Here is a 24154-nt window from a genome sequence, read left to right on the forward strand (position 1 = left end):
GTGGTGTGAGTGAAAGCCTCTTTCCTGGTTTGTCAGCTGCAAACCTGATTCCTGTGATACCCGATACCATACTAGCAGCAACTCAGTATTGGAGCTAGGGATGACTTTATGGAGACTCCTTGTACCAGCTGCGGATTCTGGATGTGGTCTGTACTTTTGCTGATAAGAAAAGGGAGAAATATTTGGGAAAATTCTTTGAACATTTGCCTTTTAAAGAAGCCAAATGTAAGGGGAAGAAAAAACCCCTGCACTGTGCCGAGAATGCTGCAGAACCACAGCCACTGAGGATCGTTTATGGGAGGGTTGTGAATTTTGCTTTGTAATTACAACTGGCACTGGAAGAATACTGATGAAGAGCTCCTCTATTCCTGTGGGAAGGGCATGGAAGGAGTGACAACAGGGTACCTGCAGGGACCTGAGCCCACATAGCTGCAGGGGGAATCCAGGGACTCCCAGCACAGCGTAGGATGCATTTGCCACCTAAGGAGCCCCGAGGTGGCCTTTTGGATAATCGGAAGTAGAGACAGGGTTTGGGGCTGCTCCTGGGTGCCGGCTGTGCCCTCCAGATTAAACTGTCCCATAGGAAAAGGCAAGGTCATTCCAGGGAATTGGTGCAGGAATGAGCACTGGGTCACTTCACTCCTGGGATAGCAAAGAAATAATTTAACACAGTGCAGGCATCCGTGACATCCAGTGTCCAAGGGTTTGGCGTGATGAGCATTTTAGTAGTTATGACTTTGGATGAATGTGTGACTTTTCAGTGGAATGAGATCCCTGCAGAATAAACCTGTCATTACTGCATCGAGAGGGAGATTCACACTCTGCTCTTAAATCTGCAGGCTGTAGGGGTATCTGGGACCTGGGATTTTTATTCAGCTCACATCTGTTCAGCATACAGTGTTGTGCTGGCTGGTGCACGTATGATAGCTGGGGGCATGCCAAGCAAATAGGAGGTCCGTGCCATGAAGTGCTGACAGCCCCAACCTGTGAATGATTTAGGCTGCGTTCCCTGACTCTTCTTGAACTCTGGAGTTGTCTTTCCTGGTAGCATCTCCCTCCTCTTTCTGCCCTGGCTGCACAAATGTGCTCAATTAGGGTTAACTCAAACTGAATCAAACTTCATGCCCGAGGTTGGAAATCTTCCCAGTCAACTCACCACAGCCACATAGCATGGTGGGAGACAAAGCAAGAGGGGAGATGAACGCTTTTCAGAGAAACGAATCCAAGGAAACTTTGTTCACTTTTATTTCTGCAGGAGATGATCCCCCCAAAGGAGATTTCCCTGTTCAGAAAAAATCCCCGGTGAGTGTTACAGCTGGTTTCCTTTTCTTTGCTTTCTGCTCAGCTTGCTCTAAACATTGCAAGATCTCTCTGTTCTTTCCTCTGTTGTGCTCTGGCTAGAGACAAACACCCTTTCTTGCAGAGGATTGAAATAAGCATTAACAACTCAAGGCAAAAATCCCTCCACTAACCAGATTAAGTTAAGACAGTGCCTCTTAAAGGGAAAAAATGAACTGTCTGAATGTTCGGGAAAAAGGGTAAGGGTTTTGATTGCTGCCTTTTTCCTGAACACTACTTTCCTTGTGGGAAAGGACTTACTTCTCAGAAGTGGAGGGGGATGTTGTGCGTGGGAGGGAGGGAGGGACCTGACCTGTGCATTTGCTTAGTTTGATGAAACCCACCAGGGAAAGGTCCCCAGATGCTGCAAAGCAGAAGGAAGTACAGGGATTGAGGACAGGCCACTGATGTGTGTTACAGAGCCCAGCTGTAGTGCCAAAGTCTCAGGTTTACATCTCTGGCTCTGATTTAAAGCCAGAGTCCGGTGAATATTTTGTTGCCTTGCAGCTTTGATGTTTGTGCAGGTTTTCAGGCTAATTCTGATTGAGTGCTTGACCCCTAAAAACTGTACACTGTATTGACTTCAGGGAGAACAGGACTTGCGTTGCACCTGCTTGGACTTGCAGGAAAACATGGTAATACTTGCTCTTAAAGCTCACACTCATGTCATTAGCAAGCCACCTATTTAATTCCCAATTTTAAGTACTGTGCAGACATTAACTATTGTATATCCAGAGCTCCTGGGAAATACTAATCTTTGTCCCATTTTGCAGCTAGTCAGCAAGGAGAGGTGAAAACAAATGTCTCCTGTAGCTGGCACTTTAAATGACCTTTCTTTTTTTCCAAAGTCACAGACTACCAACTTCCCCAGTATCTTTAAGAGCTGCATAATCCTGCAGATCCCAGGTTTACAGTGGTAGTTAAGCACAGCAGACTATCTGTGTGCTCATGAATCCAGGCTTAGCCTCTTTGCTTTTGCTGGGGCTCTTTGCTGAGCAAGGTCCTCCTCCACGAAAGCAAGCAAACTGCATCTGCCTCTCCACATGGATGAAAGCTGCCCACTTTTGGAAGTCCAGGCAGGCCACAGGCAGGTCAGTGATACAGTAGACAGAATACATGAGGATTTCTGTGTGTGCTGATGCCATCTTACGACGTACAAGGCAGATGGAAGTACCCCTGCTTGTAAGTTGTTGCTCTGTGTTTGTAAGCACTTACTCAGGGTCCTGGCTCTGGCGCTTGGGGAGGTTTAGCTGGGAAGTCACCGCTTCATGCTCTCCTTTCCCTGCTTGCCCCTGCTTATCTGTAGGTGCCTATCCCAGAGCAGGAGTGGCTGAAATTGGTCACGCCAGGTTTTCTGTCACTGCAGGTCACAGCGTGGCATGTGATACCTTAAACCACTGCAGCTAAATCCAGCAGGGCTTGCGCATCTGGTGCTGGTTCAGGCAGCAGGGTTCCTGACACCTGGCCATCTGGGTTTGAACAGTCACGCTCTGCATCTCCATCAAATGTTATTAAATCTCATGAGTACTGATAGCAAGGTCTATGGAAGAGACGAAGAAAAATATCCCTGTTATACAATTTTACTTCCAAATTCAGAAAATGTCTCCAAGCACCCACAGGAAACATAATTTGCCTCTTGCAGCTTTTCTTCTTTGTTATGAAAAACTTGTTGGAGAAAGGTATTCTGTGTGTGCATATGTCTGTGTGTTTGTGCCTTTACAGCTTATATATGCCACCATTTTTAGGCTAGTCTGAAAACAGGAGGCCCCAGTGTGGTTTCCAAGGGAGCCCACTCTGTCTTACAAGCCATATGCTAAGCTTGATGGTTTCAGAGTAAATAATAAATGAAATAGATAATTACATATTTACTTTAGTAAAGCAAAGAGGCCAAGGGTTTCTTAATAAAAAGGCAGCCCATAAATAGCATGAGAAAAATATATATGAAAAAAAGGACAAAAATATTTGTCTTTAGAGGTGCTGGGTTAAGTAATGGAAAGTGGTTTTTGGTTTGGGGGGTTTGGTTTGGTGTTTTTTTTTTGGACAGCCAGGCCCTTCTCTCTTGTTGCTTTTGTATATTGTTGAGCATGACAGCATCATTAAGCTAGACTCTTCTAAACTTGATGCCATTGCTTTGGGAATCCAGATAAGCTCAGGTCTCTTGGTGGTGAAATAAACCTGAATAAACACATCTGTTTTGGTATCTGTATTTGCATTTGGGACTCAGGGAAGAAATACAGGAATTCATTATTTCTGACACGAGGCACAGAAGTGCGTGTGAAGAGTTCATCTCACTTCACTGGCCCATACCATGGCTGTGTAAAACCATAAATATAAATGCTGCTGTTAATATCACACTCCTGCCCATCCCTCACAAAGTGCATGGCCAGCCCCTCTCTCCTACTAATTGGCAGAGGCTGGGCAGTGCTGTGAAAACCTGCTTTCCCTGTTGCGAGGCAGTGGAGCTAAGCAGCTGGAAGCTGCTTAACTCGGACTGGAGTGAGGTAGCAAGAGGGACGGAGGCCCACGCAAGGTCGTGCCAAGACTCATCTGTTTAAATGCTTTGTATTTCACTTGGAAACTGCTGATTTTAGCTGGAGTAAAGTCAGATTCAGTGAAAGAGTGGCCGTGCTCGGACAGGTTTGACAGTCCCACTGCTGTTTTGTTTAGTTTTGATTAATAAATTGAATTATCCATAGCTATGCCAGCATTCTTGGAATACAAAAGGGATGCCATGCCTGAGGGAGTGCAGGACACAGGGCTGACACTCTGCTTCAGTGAATGTGGTGGCACAGTTCGATGCAAGTGAGGTGCAGAGATTGGGGGCAGTTGTCACACAGGAGGGAGCAGCTTCACACAGAAGCAGACAGTAGCTCCCTGGGGTCTACCAACTGCAGAGGCAAGGTCTGGTACTAGAACAGGGAGCAGTTTTGGGGCAAGGTAGTAGCTTTATGTGAAGTATAGGAGAAGAGGCGCCTGAAGGTGGTTTTGCATCTCAGTGGGTTTTTGCATTGCATTGGAGAGGTGGTAGGACCCTTCCACTGTAGTTCCTGGAGCTATGAGCATGGTGGGCTGCTGACAGTCCACGAATTCCCATGGTAGTCCTTACTGGGCCCATGTTAGTCAAGCTGATTCATTGGGGATCCTTAACCAAAGCAAGATAGGTGTGGGATCCCCCCCCTCCTTTGAGTCCAACCCACAGGCCAGTCAAGCAGCAGTGGGCGCCTAGTTTTTGCACTGGACTCCTCTCCACCACCCAGGCATTGTGGGGATATGTTGCTGCAGTGAAGGCTTTCACAGAGTTGATATGTTCTCATTTGTCTCCCGCAGAAACTCTGTGGCTCCAACTACCCCCTAAGCATTGCCTTCATCGTGGTGAACGAGTTCTGCGAGCGTTTCTCCTACTATGGCATGAGAGGTATGTGGCCTGTGTCTGGGAATTGACTTTCCTGTCCTTGGGTTTCTATACACACTAGCCTGGTGTTCCAGGGCTGTGCTGTATGTGGTCTCAGCTGTCTTTCAAAGTAAATTGGCATTTTGGGATGCAGGTATGAACAGTGTGCCCTAACATTGATGCTACACCTGCTCTGAGCAGAAGTTGGGACTAGAGAGCTCCAAATGTACCTTCCAGTCTAAATTTTTACATGATTCCCTGTATCAAACCTGGTTTTCCAATGTGTGACATCTTTCATAGTTGTGTGCAATCAGCGTGTTTGGGAATTGAATCATACAGGCACCTAATTTGCAAATAGAAAATGTGCATAAACAGAACTACAGGTTACAGGAAGATAAGCTAGAAAATATATTTTCTAGCTAAACATAAATGTTTATGAGCAAGGAATGCCTGATACTCATATATCTCATTTTAGCTTTTCTTGTGTTGGGGATTATGAGGAACAGGTCTGAAAGCACAGATCTTTCCACAACAGTGCTCATAGCTGCTAGACAAATCAGTGGTTTCCTTGCCACCATGATGTAGTTTCCTGCTTACCTGCAGAGATACACATTAATTATCTGATGTGATTCGCTTGTTTCCTTTTAGCTGTCCTGACACTGTATTTCTTAAGCTTCTTCCACTGGGATGAGAATCTCTCTACTGCTGTGTACCATGCCTTTTCCGCGCTATGCTATTTCACACCTGTCATTGGAGCCATCATGGCAGACTCATGGCTGGGGAAATACAAGTAAGTGAAGACATCTCTCTAATTCACACAACATACATCTACACCATGCAGCCTGTGCAAGGGCAGTGCTGTGTGTGCTCCCGGTTTTGAGCTAGCTCAGAGTGCAGCAAAGACATACTTGCGAAGGTCTGCTCCTCTCTGTTAACAGATGAACAGCTGATCTGCTTGCTCATGCTGTTCTGTGCTCCTTTTTCACCCCAGGGCTAATAGGCAACAAAGTTGGAACAACTTAAATGTCACAAGCACACTTTTCCTCCACTGTCCTTCCCTATCCACCTTGAGGAAGCTGAGGTGTAGGGTGATTAACCCTCAGCTTGCCAAGATCTGCTTCTGAAAAGGATTCAAAGATGGTGAGGAAGTGGTGTCATCCTCTAGATCTCACAGTTTCAGATGAAATATCACTAACTATACTATACTTCCTTATGCTTTGACAGCATAGGGAATGTGTGAGCACACCCATTTTTATACCAGAGAAACCTAGGTTCACTCAAATCATCTCCCTTAGCACATAACTAGGGAAGCTCTCCCTGAGTAAGTTAGGCAGTCTTCCCTTCCACTGATAAGTTGTGGGGCTATCATCTGCCCCAGAGTGGTGGTGAGCAGCTGGATATAGGACTTTCTTTGCTTGGCACTGTTTGTTCAGTGTCTGAGGAGTCTTGACTGTCAGAGTGATGAAGTGCAGCTGAACCCTTCTCTCTAGGACTAAGCACATCTGGCAGAAGAGTCTCCACAGGAAAAAAACAGCTGCCATATGCCTTTCCAGCAAAAAAGTTCTTAAGGAGATATCGATGTTCTTTTTTATTTGTGCTCAATTTTAGTCATTCTCTTGTCCCTTTGAATGAAGAAGATAACAGTGGGGGTTTATTAAGTTCATTATTTAAGGTCACCTAGCAATGTTCATTGGGATTTGAGGGTATCTGTCTTGCAGCATGTTGTTGTGAGAAGGTAAAGCCTTATGCAGACTTTTGCATGTTAGGCAGGAGACTTTCCCTGGAGTAATCCCTACGACTTAATGGGAGGTGGCTTTTGCTGTAGTAGCTGGACCGTGGCCAATACCAAGGACAGGATAACAGATTAGAGGGGCTTTTAGGAATGATCTGATGTTGATCTAAATTAGCTGTTGCAACCAGGGTTTGGATGTGTCGAGTACTGCTTCCATACTCAAAGCTCACAGGGCTTCTTCTACAGCCTCTGTCCTAACGAGTCCTTCCATTCCCTCTGTCTGTGTCTAGTCTGCACATAAATACATAGACATCTCTTAATCCTGAAGGTGATGAAGGAATAGAATACACTCAAGAGCCTGATCCTCCTGGTCAGGTTTCTTCTTCTCCCTCACCAAGACATGGGAGGCAGATAGATGAGCTCAGTCGTTCAGAGGTACTTGGGATCTAAACCAGACTTGTAATGGGGAAACCACACTCCTAATTCAGCTGTGTTAGTCAGGTGGGTTGAATGTAGGCAACAGTCCCTATAGATGCCTTCCAGTCAAGGGATTCACTTAGGCAAATGCTACAAAATGTCAGTTATTAGTAATCTGGAAACTGAGTTGGACCTAAACAGTACTCTTCTATTTGCAGCCTTCCATGCATGACAAGACAGGAGCATTTTTAGTTTATCCTGCTCAGCAACCTCTGCAAAGAAAGCAGGGGCTATCCCTCCTTAACCTGAACCCATTTGCCTGTCTCTTTCTTCCAGTGCACTCAGTGTTGACACAAAAGAGTTATAGCTGCCTGCTATACCAGTGGTATAACAAACCAGTTCCTTGTGTGTCTGCCAAGTAAACCTGCCGTATCAGGAAGCACAGGCACACTGTTTTTGGATCGTACATCACCCAGCACCTTCAGTCACTGCTGTTTGCTTTCCTCACAGGACGATCATCTACCTGTCCATTGTGTATGTGGTTGGCCATCTGATAAAGTCAGTCGGTGCAATTCCATCCCTAGGCAACCAGGTGGTTCACGTGTAAGTAGCTGTTGAAGCCGCAGCGCTGTAGTAAGTTGTGATGGTAGTTGGTTTACCCAGGACTGTCATTTGTTTCACCTCCATCAGGCCGGCAGTTTGGGGGCTGTGCATGGGTTACTTTTATCAGGGAAGGGTTTGGGATATCTGAGTAAGAACAGAAGGGTGGATCTAGAGTGAATGCATCAGAAGGAGTTGGAAACCACCACAGAGACTCTAAATCCTTTGAGATAGGGACCTCTGATCACCCCTCTATGTACCATGCTACTGGAGTTTGGTCTCTTCCATCCAGCTGCCTGCACCAGGCTCATTCCTCCCTCATTTTCTCATCAGTATAGCTGCCTGGCTCAGCAAGGTTCCCCTGTGTGTGTGGGAACAGAAAACCAAAGATACATTTTCTGATGTGACAGAGGAAGGGTCTGTCTCCTCCATAGGGTGCGACCCTTCTTGCCCTCTAGATTCTGAACTGATAGGCTTGTCAGAGTAGTTCCCCAGCTGGCATCTCTGAAACCACCAAGCTGTTTTTGCCTAGGTGGTGATAGCTCTAAAAATATACACATGCAGGCAGGAGCACATCTCAGTTACAGAACAGTTTCCTTTTGTCCAAGACCTGGCCAGTCCTGACACTCCTGTTCCCTACAGGCGTAATCTGTTGGGCCAGCAGTGGTATTTTGAGGAGCACTGGGAGGTAGATAGCACCCAAGAATGAGCCTAATCAAACAGGTTGTCTGTGCTAATGCAGGCTGGAAGGCTGCAGGAAGAGGCTTTTTTTTTTTCCCCTTTTTTTTTTCTTCTTTTTCTCAATTGATCTCTGCAATCTTTTGTTCTCACATGAGTGAAAAATAATCCCACAGATCTTTGATGTCTAGTATGTCCATTGGGCCTCAGAACAGCAAGAAACTGACAAAAGCAGTTTGGTTAATTGACTGGTACGGAATGCAGAAATGAGGATAATTAATTCGTTTTTACACTTACCTGGCTCATGATCACTACCCATGTGCGAAAGACAATGATACCAGAGGAATCGTGGTTGGGTGACACTAAAATGCTCTCATAAGCACTGGAAAGGTTCTGCAATGGTGATATTTTTGTTCTTGCATGAAGGATCCTGTCTATGGTTGGTCTGTTTTTGATCGCCCTTGGAACGGGAGGTATCAAGCCCTGTGTCTCTGCATTTGGTGGGGACCAGTTTGAAGAGGAGCATGTAAGATTTCTTTTCTTTCCTAAAATCTGCAGTGTCTGCTTACTTTATGAGGATGTTTATGTGATCAAATCCTGTTGTACTAGAATAAGGGCCAGTTTGCTAGGAAAAGGTGTAGTAAGATGTGAGGTAGGATGGTTTGCATAAAACTTGAGAGAATCTAGATGCTTCAGGAAAGGAAGATGACAGCAGAACAGGACTGATATTGGAAAGGATAGGTCATAACTGCATCAAATCATCTAAATGTTAATTGGACGTCAGAGTAGTTGGAAAATCCCGTATCATGTATCATAGAACTGTAGCTGTTTCTGAACCATCTTAACAGGAGTGATTATAATGCACTGCAATGGAATACAGCAAATGAAAGAGAAAATTGCATCACCAGCCTATGCTTCCTTGAGAATTTTCCCTCGATTCAGTCATAGTCTGTGTCTTAGGTTTGTTCAGAAAGAACTGTAGGAAATTCCAGTCTTTTGAAAGTAGCGCTGGTACCAAATCTACCCAGACTGTTTTCTAGATATTCCAGAATGGAGTTTTGACGAGTTGGGAAAATGTTTCTTTTTAGCTCTGTTTGTGCTCTGCATCCTGTGAATTGTAGTCCAGTTGCTTCGTGTCCTCATTCTCTATCATGAGTGCTTAGCTCCTCACCTGTGCTAATCTCAAACTCCCATTATGCAGCACAGTGGCTCAAACAGGGATAAGGTGGTGCTTAAAGAAGTGAAGCAGGTTAGGAAGTACTAATCCTCAGGCAAAATGCACAATTTTCAAATTGACCTGAAATTAAACACTTAGATTTATGTTGACCTAACACACAAATAAAAATTTCAGTTTTCTCAATGACAGTATTCAGATCAGCAACTTCTGTGCATGGCATAAGTCCTCAAATATGTAGAAGGCCACTGCTACAAGAAAGTAAGTAAGTATTGGGGTCTGTGATGAGTAGGCTTAAATTCAAGGAGGATTATTTAGGACTGACCGTAGGAAAAATATTCCAGAAACAGATCTAGAGAAGTACTGTAAAATATTAGGACCTTTGGGAGATGGAAATTCCCATCAATGGAGGCATTGAAGAAGGACATTAGACTAATGGTCTGTCAGGAAAGGCAGTGGTAGAGTTGGACAAAGGATGACACCTTGGCCGTGGACTGTAGGGCAGTTTGCTGTTTGTCTTTTGCAATGCTCCAGCACATAGTCAGCATTTAATGAATGAATAAAATAGACTAGAATGTTTATTAAAATTTTGGGAAGACTTGTGCTTTCTGCACATGAACTGTGTGACGCTGAAGTGATGAAACTTATGGTTACTAAGGAATAACAAAACACAGGATTTTTCATGGTCACTTGTTCAAAGCAAATCCTTCTGCAGGCATGTCCATCCTGTGCTGTTAGTTGTTCCCAGTGCTTTAGAGGATGCTGCAGAAGAGGGAGCAGCAATCATCTGGTGGTCACCAGCCTCCCCAGTTGGCACAACTCTGACCAAAATCAGGCTGGCAGTACAGCACTCACGCTCTGGGAATACGCTCTGCAATACTGCATACTGGCATGTGGGCATCCCAGCTTGCAGTGCCAATAGTTGTCCCAAAAGGATTCTAACAGGTGTTACAGCAGCATTTTCAGAAGTGCTACTTCTATGAATATTAATGATTAATAATGTTTATCCAGCATCTTTCAATTACCACCTAATTACAGTATGATAATATGTACCACTTATCTTCAGAGTGTTTCATAGACTTCAGCTAATGAATCTCAGCACCCCAGTCAGGCACATACACACTATTATTCGAAACTTACAACCACAACTGAGTTACAGAGAAAAACCTGAATTGCCTGTGGTTGTGTGGGCCTGTGCCCATTCTCCAGCATGCAGACTACACCTCTGCAACAAATTTATCAAATACTAAGGCTCAAACATTCACCTGTGTGTTGCCTTCAAGAAAAACTAATTTAGAGAAAGAAAACTGTAAAAAGCCTTCTGATAAGGACAATGTGTTCTGCTCTATTCATTCTTTTCAGAGTAGAAAGTTTTTTATTTTACCATTTTGAAATTACTTGGCCTTTCAGAAGAAAAAAGGTTTTATGTGATGTGATAGGAAATTTAAGTCTTCAAAACTGGAATGAGAATTTTTGATTTTGTAAGGAATGAAAGGTTTGCGGCCAACCAGAATATTTTTCCCCTCTGGAATGGTGTTTGAGAGGACTTACCATGTTTTTCATCTTCTGCTCCAGGTAGGATGAAATAAGTTTTGAAAATTCCCAATGAAATGAAGCATTTGTTTCCCTCTCAGTTTTCAGGACACCAATAAACTTCAGCTGAGCCCTTAAGTACACAAGCTTAGTTGTTCCATCTGGAAACTGGGGATACCATAGTTCTGTATATAAAATGAATAAATAAATTGCCCCTGCTATTTCCAGATAGAGACAAATTTATGTTTGGAGGTAAATCCACACCATTGTTCTGGTTTTCTTTTAAGTACTTTATGAGTGTAATAGTCTTGAATCTGCCCCTTTGAGAACAGTACTACTACAGACAGTGATGGAGACTGATTCAGCAGGAGGTCAGACAGGGAAAGTAGATTTATCTGTAGGAGATTTCCAAGCATCTTTGTCTATGGGATTAGGAGTCCAAGCTAAAAATATTGAACAAAATTATATTTATGATATGTTATATGAAAGCGAAGGCTACTGTGCATATTAATTAAGGACCAAAGCTGCTTTCAAACAGTGTGATATGGTGTTAAAGGTACTAAAGAGCTTTCTCTTTGTTTCTTTACTTTCTGGTTGCCGAGGAGATCAGGATTATCATGTATGGTACTTTTTCTCAAATTAACTAATCCAAATCATGTTGCTAATGTACGTCTGATCCAAAGATTAAGAAAATAGGGAGGGAATTCTTTTTTCCAATCAGTGTAATTTGCGAGCTGCTGGGTCATTATTTTTGTACTTACTTCTACTTTTCTCTGACCATTTTTTTTCCATCACTAAAATCTGAAAATGTGTGAAATAAGATGCTCCAAATTCTTTATGCATCACTACTCTCTTCTCTTACCAGCCCATTCCTTTTGGTAATTTTTGCTCTACACTTTATCATGTTGAGAGCTGCACGCTTGAGTTTTTCTCAACTCTCAGAAATTCTGAGTTGCTCAGATACAAAGGGTTAGATATATGGCGTGAGAATTTGACTAGAAGAGGGCAGGACTGCGAGGACTCTATTTCACCACCGATGTCAGGCCATGGCAGGGCTACTCTAGGAGTGGGAGAGATTGCTGAGGCTGTTCATTTCTCTAGATTTCCTTATGATGACAAATAACTAGTCACAAAGGCAGAATGAAGAAGAAAATATACTTTTACTAGCCTAGCAGCAGAAAGTTCCAGGTAATCAAAAACACTGGTAAGGACAGAAATGGAGTATAAGAGATAGTAAGACCCAGTGCTGTTTGCTATTAACCATGGGAACATGCTATAGAGATATTATTATAAGGCTATGAACCCTTTAATCCAGGATAAATCATTTACGTGTAATGTATGGATTAGATTGCCTGGGACATGCTAGGAAATAAAACTGTGGAAGAGCCAAAAGCTCAAGTTGATGGGGTCTTCATAACTGTGCTGGGGCAACGCAAAAAGCCCTTAATCCAGGTGAGGGGACCCCCAGACCTCTTAGTGGGATGCAATGGGGCTCTCACCCTCACCTTACCAGCACCTGCTTCACAAGGGGGCATAAAGAAAATCCCTCCCACCTGCCCACCTTCCCTGCAGTAATCCCTGTGATAAGAGGCTTCTTGCCGTATGAAATAGCAGTATTTCCTGTTGACTGCACCATCAGTCACGGGAAGTTCTGTTACATTTTTGGATCCCAGGCTTCATTCCTTACAAGCCGTCCTCTTTTAGCTGCCTGCAATTCTTCACATTTTCTCCTGTTTTCTAGCCTTGTGAATATTGTTGTCTCAGGGAGCAGAAGGAAGCAGGACATATTAGAAGGAGAGGGGGTAGAACCAAGTCCCTGAGGAGACTCCTCACACTCAGCTAAGTTAAAGCTTCTCATTCAAATGATGCTCAAGTCATAGAGGTGTAGCTCAAGGTCCCCTAAGGAGCAATCTGCCAGGCACTAAGCCATGTCCCAAGCAATTTGTCCACTACCTTTACAGGATCTGGTGACAGCTGGGAGTAAAGCCTAGATACGTATGGAGTATATTGGCTGCCTGGGCTTGGGCTGTCCTTAAATGCTGGTTTCACTGAATCAGGTGTCCCATAGCTGGTGATACAGATGAATGTGGGCTAGGTCAGGTAGCCTGCTCTTATTTCTCCACTCTGCTGGCCCACCCAGGCAGAGGGAGGAGGTTTAGCACTGTCTATGTGCATGCGACTGTGCATGTATGTCTCCCCCACAGGCAAGGAGAGACTGCTCGCAGTTGAATGCCCTCACACGTTGCTCCTGCAAAAAGGACCAAACTCTGCATCAAGTTGTTGATTCCTTCCAAATTAAGAATTATGCAGGAAGAAAAAAGATCAACAGGAATCCTTTGACTATGTGAACTATAATATGTTACAACATCAGTTAAATTCTGAACTCTTAGAGTTCATCTCTCCATCAGGCTCTTGAATTTGTTCCTTTAGATTTAATTTACCCTATTAGTTTGAGGTTGACTGGCCTCAGCTTGGTAATCTCCTGTCTGATGGATACCTCTCATTTGCTGGCATTTTCTCATCTATGCTGTCATTACCAGCTCCTCAAAATACACAGGTTTCTTTTTCTATTTCTACACAGGAGGGAAGGGGCGGGGGGGGAAGAGCTCAGACATGGGAAGAAATGATGAGCTTGTCAAACTATGCCAAATTGGATTGAATTAGGTGACAGAGGATCTGAATTATGCTACCTGTTCTGAATAAGTAAATGCTCTCCCCTCCTTCCAATCTCACAACACTCTCGAAGCAGTGGCTTTTCCTCTGAAATGCCGAAAAGCCCCCAAGCACTTCTCAAGTAATGTGAGCTGATTTGTGTGAGCATTTACCATCACCTGAACGCAAGCTTGTTTGCTTAACATTTTATGCACTGTGTGTCAATATTTACCCAGCCTTCCTAACAAGAGAATTGATAGTGTTCAATTTGCAAGCCCAATGCTGTGCATTAGCTGTGACATTGATAATGTCTTCTCTTGTTTTAGACCTCGGAGAGAAGCAAGTTTTTTTCCATCTTCTATTTATCCATTAATGCTGGAAGTTTGATCTCCACGTTTGTAACTCCTGTATTAAGAGGTCAGTGTTGATTTAGAATAAGACAATAAATTAGCTGCCCTCTGACTACTCTGCTGTGCGTAGTTGGGCTCTTACGACAACTGAATGGCAGAAATTACATTTTCTGTGGAGTGGCCAGTGTATTGCATTTACGCCTTGTTAATCCTGCCGTAACAGCATAATAGATTTATAGTACTAGCAGACAAGTCACAAAAACTATATTCCTGATTGTATTTCAAAGCCAGCCTGAACTGTAGAATTAAAATACGAAAGGTGAAAGGACCTACATGGTCATCTAATCCTCCCCATTGCCAGTGAAGGATTATTCCTCAGTCTTCCCTGCAGGTAGCCTGTGGATGGGAACTGATCTCTGCTGCCCCGTGCAGGTGTCAGGGCTGAAAAATTAGCAGGGCTGGTTTTGAAGTCCTACCTTCTCCCTCCCACAGGGTCCTGCTGACTTCTGGAGGGCTCTGTCCTGGCACCCAGGGGTGTCTGCGTGGGTCTGCTTGCAAGATTGCAGCCCTGAGCAGCTAGCCTTGAAGACAAAGCACAGGCCTGTGCCCCACTTAAGACCTACTTTACATTCTAGGCAGCTTCCACAACCCCTCTTAGTCCCTCAGTCTTGCTGCACTTACTTCATTGTATCGCAGTGCCTAGAAGCCAAGGGGATTGGCATGCTCTAAATACAGACACAGAGGCAGAGCAGCAGGCCACAGGAGATAGGGATGGGGAGAGGGACAAGGTAGCCTTCACACTTAGTAGCAATTCTTTTAATTCCATCCCGTGGCCTCCAGGAAGCTTTCTTTGTTCAGAGTGGTTATTTTAACAGGCCATTCATTTCATGTCATATTTACACCATGCGTACGGCCAAAGACAAATGCTGTATCTCTTGTCTTTCTCTCACTGGTGTCCCCAGGTCAGCATTCTGTTGGGAAGGGGCTTTTGCTCAATGTAGTCAGTGGGCAGATGAAAATCCAGTCCCCTTTGAACACCAAAACTGTGCCAATATAGCCTAGCAATAAACTAGTTGCAACATGGAAATGAGGTGGAGAGGATGGGGAAAGAGTAAAATTTCTGCTAAGTGTGAAAGCTTTTCTTGGAAGAGCAAGAAATGCAGTTCGTAGACATTTGGCAGAAATGTGGAATGTATACTTCTAAGTGGAGAAGTCCAACTCATTTTGCATGTCAAAAGTTCAGTGTGCCCATAATGTCTCACTGCCAGCTTTGTTGGATTTCAGCTAAATTGCTGAAAATAAGTAAATAAATGCTATGCACGCACACAGCTATGCGGCTGACCATGACTGCCCAGGGACAACAAACAGGAACAACTGAAGGCTTCATGGGTTGGTTTCCTGTTAACTATGTTGGCTTATTTTAGCCATTTTGTTATTACTCCATGTAAGAATGCAGTAATTTGTAGCCACCGTTATACAAACACAGAGCCCACTGCTGGCTTGCTGTTTGCAACTGGACCTCTAAGTTCACGTGGTGCAAGAATTGACCTGGTCCAAGAGGCGCAGGGTTTCGGTGAACCATAGCTCAGATCAATCAAAGCCACACTGTAACAAACCTGGCTTCCTGATGGGTTATTGCAAGACCTGACATTTGGAGCAGGCTGCCTCTAGTGAAATTGGGAAAGCGGCAAGAAAGGGAACCGGATTTTTAAGACTAATCCTGTGCTTCTACATATATAGTAGGGGTATTGGCTTCCACTTTGTCCACTGTAGGTTGCTGTGAAATCACATCCAGGTTTTCAGCTCAGTAACTCATGTGGCTGGCACAAATAATGTGGAAACACAGTACTGGTTATTTAGATCTAGGCAAATACAGAAAGGCTTTAGGTTATTTTAAATGTTGCAACTTTTTTCCCAATTACAGTTCCTACTACTTCTTTCTACCTATTTGTCTGCCCCCTCCCTTCTACCATTCTCATCAATATCCCATTATCAGTCACTTCTGCTGGCAGACACTAACCCTGCTTCCAAATTGTCTTCATCAAGGGAGGACAACTGTTTCAAGGAGATTCAATTCACAGTGTCAAGCACCAGCAAAGAAGATTTAAAGCCAGGGGAAGTGACTGACTCTGGGGAGGCAAATCAAAGACCCCAGTAACATAAGTCTGACTGTAATGAGGTGCTTTTATTTCTGACTTCTTTTTCAGGGGATGTGAAGTGTTTTGGAGAGGATTGTTATGCACTGGCTTTTGGTGTCCCAGCAGCTCTGATGGTGTTGGCGCTTGGTGAGTGGAAACAATAATGCTTGTAATAGGAGTTACCATTTTTGAGTCCATGGATAGATGAGAAAAAGCACAAATTCACTAGCTCTGCATGGACACTGCAATGGGAAGCTCAAGGGTTCAAGGTCATCCAACAATTCCACGGTTCAGAACAGCAAGAAAAACCACTAGTTCACTTAGTGGTGGGCAGACCATGGTTTTACTACAATCCTTTATCATGATACTGATGAGAGGGTGGTCTGGTGGATGTTTCACAATACGATTGCCTTACTTTATGAAGCAAAGGGAGGCACCAAAATGATTCTCCTGATGGCTTGCAGCTTTGCCTATGAGCAGGCTTGGCCTTTGAACTGTAATCGAAGCAGTCCTCAGAGCTCCCCAGCTTATAGAAGAGAAGCTTAGCATGCTACTTCTAACCTTTCCACAGGCTCTTTACAGCTTGGGGCCATCTTTAATGGTTCAGACTTTTGCTTGAGAATCTACGCACCACAGAAATCGCAGAAGGAGCTGAATGAGATGTTAGTTTATTCTGAGCTGTCTCACTTTGCTTGGCTGAAGTAATTCCCACAATTACGGTGACAACTTAGTATTATGTTGCAATAAAAAGCCCTTATTGTCCAAGTGTCAGAAGGCAGCTGCAATCACCCTGCTTCCTAAAGCTTGCATCTTAGCCCCATTAATGTACTTGTCAAGATTTCTTCTTCAACCCTTATAAAATACTCAGCAATTTCCACACTCTTACTGTTACTCCTTGGTAGCCAATGCAGAGGACACACCATTAGCTTTAGTTTCACAGTTGCAAGCTGCTGAGGGGAGCAGTCCCCTTATTACGCTGCATTTGAGAGGTTTTCACACAGCATGGGGTGACTTCTCATTCAGCTTGTTAGCTTAATTGAGAGACCAAGCAATTGTGTGATTTCACCACAGCATCTGTGATTTGAAAAGTTCATCCCCCAGAGAATGTGAATGTTGCTCTCTCCCCTCAAACTTCCATCGGAGAGAAGAATCAGGACACTGGAGAAATGTCACCAGGTCACAGCTAACGTTACAGCAATTATTTTCAAAAAGTGCATGGTCATGGGCCTGAGAAGCTTCTTTTTTCCCCTGTGGCCTGTTCCTATCAGTTTAAGGCAGCACAGGCTCCTCTGTGCACCATTGTGTGATGAATGTTTCTAGCAGAGTGGTAGTTGCCCAGGGGAAAATGGACGTGTAAATATTGCAGTTTCGGTGAGGGCATCAATCGAAATGTGTTTTTAGCTAGTGTCCTGCTGCCAGATTCCACGGCCTGCCCGGCAAAGCAGCTCTGTGTTCTTTTGTAACATGCTAAAATGCTCTTGGAAGTAATATATTTGACTATGTGAGCAGCATGCAGAACTGGAGAAAATACCCTTTCAGCCCTGACTGGCCCTCTCCCTGTGATGATGGAAAGCAAGGATAGGTATAGAGGCAGAATGGAAATCAGAATGGAGCAAGATTTTCTGGGCTGCTTCAGTTTCTGAAAGATGGGGGAGGATTGATGCTATTTAATTCCAAATGCCAAACCTAATGCAGGAGCCTCAGTTCCCAAAGGAGGCAATGGCATCGCCAGAAGGTATTTCAGCAAACCTAATGAATCACCTTTTAGAGGCACCAACAGGTCCACAGGGAGATGCTAAAAATCAGGTAGTGCAACTACCCACTCTGGGTGACTTTGGACAAGTGTCTTTCAGTGTGACTCACCTAAACTGACTTCAGAGGTCTCTCTGACAGTTCTGCAAGTCAAAACTGGATCCAGAGGGTCTTCACAGTCAGCAAAGAGAAATGTTGAGTTCCCTGCAGTGTCCTAGGCCTCTTGTGTTAGGACAGAGGTGCCTGCTTTTCTCCACTGGCTGTGGACAGACTATATGGATTTCACACTCAGCTTTTATTGTGCTTCTTCCTGCTAACGTCTTCAGAATTGCAATGTGCTCAGAGGCTCTCAAAGAGCAGGGCAAATTATATGTAATCAGATAGCCCCATCTCTGACAGGATTTTGAAGCCTCGGTCCAATATTCTTTGTGCTTTGAGGGAGAAAACCAAGACAAAACAATATCTTAAATTGTATAACCCTTCATGGAAACCGTAAATGGAGGTAATTTCTGTTAACACCAGTGTGTGATGCAGTGACCTTTGTGGCAGTTTCCATTGAAATGTGTGTGAGATGCAAGTACGCAGAGCCCACGTTGGATCTGGATTAATCCTCACATGGTTGCAATGAGTCAGGGATGATTTCCAACATCAGGTGCAGCAATTCAGTGTGGATTGTATTTTAAGTTTAGCCTACAAAAAGCATAGATGGAGGGAATTTTCAAAGCTTTGATTCCCAGCATGAATTAGATGTGGAGATGCCTGTTGTGCCAGAGCTGATCATGAGAAGATGACAGTGACTTCCCTAGGGATTATACTGCTTCTTGTAGGATGTTGCATTTTGTTCCATTCGAAGGCATTAAAGGAGTCCTGTATATTTATTTTGTTAAAAGTGCAATCCTGTAAGCCCCAAGGGCAGAGGATTTCTGTTGAATACAGGGGTAGAGCATCATTCCCAGAAGGTAATGCAGGATTGAGTCATGTGAATTCCCATTTGGATTATAATATTTTTCAGTTGTGTTCATTGCTGGAAGTGGACTGTACAGAAAAACACCACCACAAGGGAACGTCTTACTGGAAGTGTGCAAATGCATTGGCGTAAGTGTGTGCCATTCTCTCTTTTTCAAGCATATCTCTGAGGTTGCAGGTCAGAAAGGAGCAAAGGGAAAGGGGAGGTGACATTTGGAGTTCAGTATGCTGCACCTGGATATCTTGCTGATGAGCTGTAAGGAGTAAGAAACAGATTTAGGTCCTAGTTTATTCTTTCAACATTTCAATTGCTTTTCCTTAGCTCCATGAACTGTTCAGTTGATGTCAGTAGAACCACTAGTGGCAGATGCTGGTGGAGAGTGAACTGAAAGGAAAATTCAGAAACTCACAGAGTATCAGATATATGACTCTATTTTTTTCAGCTGAATAATTTTACTGAAGTTTATCAGTTCAGGAGACAGTAATAGTACACATTCATATTATGCACATTCAGCAAGTTCATGTAAATGCGAGAGACACCTGCTGAAGTTGCATTATAGCCTTATCAATTATTTTTCATAGTGTGTGAGCTGAATATAGTATGTGAAAAGATAGTCTCTTATTATTAGGTAGATAATGATGTTTCTTTTTCAGGAAGCTGTTGCTAACAGCAGATGTTTTCTTTTTACCTAGGTCAATCCTGGTGACAGATTTACCTTGGGGAAACAGGCCAGATCTTAAAGATAGGATTTCTATAAGTGAGGTCTGCCACTCTTTTTGCCAGGGTGGCTGTGTTCAGTGACTGGAGCACACAGCATAAACAAACAAGTTATAAATACAGTGTCACTGATTTCTCCTCCAGTGAGAAATCAACTCAAAAGCTGGTCTAGGAGTGAATGAGGCATGGGCTGCACCAGGAATATGCAAAGAAAGGTCTACAGAACAAGAAGGAAGTGAGAGTTCTGGTTTTGACATTGCTTTGGGTAATGAGGCATTTCCTCCCCAGCACAGCGGTCAATCCGACAGGTCTTTTTTGGAAGAGAACTGAAGAAATTACGTTTAAAGCTTCATTATGCAGCAGGTTTTAAATCAAACATGAAACAGTCTTTGGAGGCTAGTGTCAGATTTGTCTCTGAAAGACAAGCCTATGAGGTAGTTCATTCCCACATCATACCTTCAATCAACCAATGTCATAGAAACTTCCCTGCAGAGAATTGCTCATAAAGCATCCAACCTGAGGTTTGGAAGTGGCCAGCAAAACCCCAGCAATTTTCTGGTGCTGCTTACATTGGGGGATGGGGAGGGCAGCCTTGAGTTAGGAATGTGGCAAGGGCAGGTATGCCACAAGGGAGTTACCTGTTTTTCTCCCTAGTTTGCTATTAAAAACCGTCTGAAAAACCGCTCCCGTCAGATTCCAAAGAGAGATCACTGGCTGGACTGGGCGTCAGAAAAATACTCCGTAAGTGATGCTCTAACTGGCAGGTTTGGAGGGGGAAGGGGGAAGTTGGGCAGACAGACAGGGGAGGCAGCAAGACTGGCCTGGCCACACCACTCCTCACATGCACCGGGCTCTCACTTTTCTGGTCCCTTCCCACATCTGTACTCTCCTGACCCTTAATGGACAGTTTAGGTGCTGCACTGAAATGCAGAAATGCAAATATGTCCAGCATCATGAATAGGTGCAATGAATAACTGCCATGCAGAAAGAAATAGGAGCTCTCATGCTTCATGACTTGAATCACCTGTTGGCTTTTCACCCTCATCTTGCTTTTTTGCCTGTTCCCTTTATAGAAACAGCTGATTGGGGAGGTTAAAATGGTGACGCGTGTTCTCTTCCTCTTCATACCACTGCCAATGTTCTGGGCCCTGTTTGATCAGCAGGTACAGTACAGTGCATTGCAGGTCTGCCTGCTGACTTGGGTTTGCCCCCTTGTCCTTCCAGGATAACACCAAAGCATCCTGGGGATACAGAGTGCCACGCTCCTACCAGGTGTCCAGGGGCTTGCTAAGGCAGTACCCACCATCACTGCTGGCCATCCCTTTGCAGTCCTGCTGGGTGTCTGGCACGGGAGGGTGAGAAGGAAGAATGTGCCCTGTCTACTGGCAGGTGTTACAGGGAAGGGAAGGAAGAGGTGGGAAAAAGACCTCCAGCACTGTCGTCTTCTCTGTCTTCATGTTTTCTAGTCCCATAGGACATCTTGAAGGCTTCACAGCTCTCTGTTTTCTCCTTAGGGATCCAGGTGGACTTTGCAAGCCACAAAAATGAATGCTGATTTTGTAAGTACTTAATGTCACCAGGGCTGGTAAAACCAGTAGTAACATCACTGCTCTTGCTTTTTAACCAGAGTCTTGCAGTACTAAGAGCATCTGCTTGATGAGTCTGGGTGAGTGAGTTGCACTTTTGGTGCTTAGAAGCGAGAGGCTCTGTGCAGCCATGTTCAATTCATCACAGCACATCTTGGCAAGGAGTGAGGGCTGGGGAGCCATCAGCAGTCTGCAAGGTCAGAAGTGCTGACCTACTGGCAACCACTTGCTCTGTGACCTTGAGCAGGTAGGATTTCCAACCTGCTACCTCCACTGAAGACAGAGAAGTCATGGAAAGTTTACACAGCCCTTGTAAGGTGTAACTAGAGCTGTTGTAGCTGTATGTTTCTGCTCTGGCTTATTTGGTGATACACTAATGAAGCCTCTCAGAACCAGCAGGAATTCTGTGTATAGGGTAAAGATGTGAAGAGGAGTAATTAGTTAGTAGCCATAAAGTTCTTCAAAGATGTGAATGGCAAATGGTACAGGGTGCAGTGCCAGATAAATGTGGATCAGCTATCTACCTAAAGATACCACCATACAGGGCTGGCTTCCAGACATGTGTTTTAACAGGCCATCTTACCTGTGGATGCTCACATCAGAATTTAGGATTGTAAATGCCCATTTTCCAGTTTAAAATTGACTTAAAGCCCCAAATTTGAGCCCTGCTATGTCACTCCTGTTAAAAATTGGGCTCTCAGCATGTGATACTCATTAGGCTTAATTAATTCAAATGAGGCATGAAAAAGACTACACCTTGGGTAATATTTACCCACCTCAGAAAGACAAAGCAATGAAAGTTCATGCGGTCTTTGTGATGTCTATCTAAAAACTTTGTTTTCTGCTGTTTTGCTCACATGCACTTAGTGATCCATTAGCAGAAGATATAGCAGAATCACCAGATGTCACTTACTAAACTCTCCCTGGTGGAGAAGGATATATTCAGGGCTTTTTTGTCACACCAACTCGGACAGGTTTTTGGCTTATGTTTCAGTCTCATCTGCTCTCCACTGGTGAGTTGTCCCAACTCATGAAGGTGAGATTTAACTGCAACATTGGGGTGATCCCACTATTAGGCTTGTTGGAGTTCATGTTTGTAATATTCCATGCTTTTCCCTTCTGCAGACAAAGGGCTCAGCTAGGAAGTCCGGAGTTAAACAGGGAATGATTTAGTGTGAGATGAAATATTTGCAGGCTTGTTTCCTAATGGCACATTTGTATAGTGTGCACAAAGTAGCAGGAGGGGATATTTGCCTGATATTTTTAATTGTAAGACTCCTTTGCTGTGACCAGCGGTTTCCACTCTCCCGGGAGGCAGCTGCTGGCAGGCAGGAGACAAACCCCCACAGTGCTTTCTTGGAAAGATATTATTTCCTTCTTAATTTTTCCACCTCTTCTCTTCATCTTAATTTCAAATGAAAAGCATTGTGTGGAGTTCAGACTCCAGCCTCTCCCTGGAGACAGCTCATTGGTCCCTTTTGGGGACTGGGTCCCTCCATCCATCCCCGTTGACCTTGCCTGATTGTGGGCGCTGGGTAAAGTGCTGCAAATGTGAGGCATCTCTTATAGCCTTGAGGACTCTTGGCTCAAACCAAGAAGTCACAGTTGACCAAAGCCCATTAGGTGCCCTCGGCAGGTGGAGGGAGGAAAGAGGTGTTTGTGCAGACTGCTGACTCAGGGAAGGTCTTTAGTTATCCTTTTGGTGTGCTTGGGAGAATTGCCAACGGAGCTCAGAGGGTCCTGAAGCTTGAGAGAACTCACTTGTAGGATTTGGGTTTTTCCTATTACAGAAGCAGGGAGGGAGGAAGCTCTAAGCCCAAATCCCAACTTGGGCACTAACATGCCCATTCCTCCCCAGTCACCTAGTTCATAGCTCAACCAGCCTGAAAGATGGGTCTCAGTACCTGTAACAGGCTGTGTCCCAGCTGCCATATATCAAGGACTGAGTGCTGCTTCCTTCTGCAAAACGATTCTCATAAAACACTGTGTCCTTAGATGACAAGTGTCAAGAGCACAATATCAGCTGCTAAAGCCAACATAAACCATTTGAGGAAACCACGTTTGCTACTAAGGCCTCTACTGGGCTGGTTGTTTTTTTGCTATATGCACTGTTATATTATGGTGTTTATGAATCACTTGGAATATCTTTTTGTTTCAGGGAATATATGTCCTTCAGCCTGACCAAATGCAGGTAAAAGATACTATAGGGTATCCCTTATAAATGTATTTTCTTTTTCTTTTTCTCTCTCATTTTTATTTTTCTCATGGGACCAGTGGCCTTTCTCTGCTCCTTTTGAAGGTAATAGCAGTGCTCCTGCTGACTGCTGTGGTGTGGACTCTGTCTTATTGCTCACTAGCTGTTTTGCAAGCTTAGTCTTGGACCCCAAGGATGTCCTAACACCGAGGTTGAATCCTGCAGAATAATGCAGAGGTGTGGGGAGACATGTCACCATAATAGTTCCTGAACTAGTGCTGGCATGTGGAGGATACAAGCTGCGTCTGCTTTTAACATGCCCCTGCACTGGTTTGAGTGTTGTACCTGAAATATGTTTCCTTCCTCCCTTACTGCAGGGCAGATGAAAATGTGAAGTCTCCAAGACGGTGCTGTGTTGTCACAGTTGATTACAATTCTTACACTGAACAGCTCTGGAGAAATTCAAAGCTGTCCTGTTCCCTGAAATCTTCCTTCGAAACTGAAACAGCATTCCTCTCTGCTTGTTCTCCATCACTCTCAATTTTCTTGCTCTGCCACTGCTGGCTGGCAGACAAGCTCTGGCCCTCCCAGGAGAAATTTAGTTCCTGGGGGATTACCAAGCTGTGTGGAAGTGCGAGAAATTGCCAATCTCACAGAATAGTGCCTGTTTCTCTGGGATTTTGCTGAAATCCCAAGATGTTTCCATTATTGCTGATTTGTTGTAAGGTCTCACCACAGCACCGAAGGTCATCTGCCTCTATTGTCAGTGGGTTTTGTACTCTTCAAAAACATAATGCTTCAGTTCTCTCTTCAGGGAAACTGGACTAGTGCTGCTTGCTTACCTCTTGGAGGGGAGGATATGAACAAAATGTATTCGTGCCTGTGAAAACTAAATAGCAGAAGCTGTCGAAGTGCAAACTATGATTATATTTTAA

General features: G+C 44.2%; 1 protein-coding gene across 1 annotated transcript in view; it reads left to right on the forward strand.

Annotated features, from left to right (window-relative positions):
• Positions 1-1170: 1170 nt before the first annotated feature.
• SLC15A2 (solute carrier family 15 (oligopeptide transporter), member 2) overlaps positions 1171-24154 on the forward strand; it is a 39049-nt gene continuing 16065 nt past the window's right edge. The window contains exons 1-12 of the mRNA XM_010568761.1: positions 1171-1302; positions 4666-4753; positions 5378-5519; positions 7389-7481; positions 8583-8682; positions 13842-13932; positions 16073-16150; positions 18768-18850; positions 20094-20180; positions 20513-20602; positions 20954-20998; positions 23184-23216. Of these exons, the coding sequence (XP_010567063.1) occupies positions 1171-1302; positions 4666-4753; positions 5378-5519; positions 7389-7481; positions 8583-8682; positions 13842-13932; positions 16073-16150; positions 18768-18850; positions 20094-20180; positions 20513-20602; positions 20954-20998; positions 23184-23216 (1062 nt within the window). The remainder of the gene's footprint in view (positions 1303-4665; positions 4754-5377; positions 5520-7388; positions 7482-8582; positions 8683-13841; positions 13933-16072; positions 16151-18767; positions 18851-20093; positions 20181-20512; positions 20603-20953; positions 20999-23183; positions 23217-24154) is intronic.

The sequence above is a fragment of the Haliaeetus leucocephalus genome, unplaced genomic scaffold, assembly GCF_000737465.1.
Source record: "Haliaeetus leucocephalus isolate CR32 unplaced genomic scaffold, Haliaeetus_leucocephalus-4.0 Scaffold1, whole genome shotgun sequence".
In the NCBI taxonomy this organism is placed as follows: Eukaryota; Metazoa; Chordata; class Aves; order Accipitriformes; family Accipitridae; genus Haliaeetus; species Haliaeetus leucocephalus.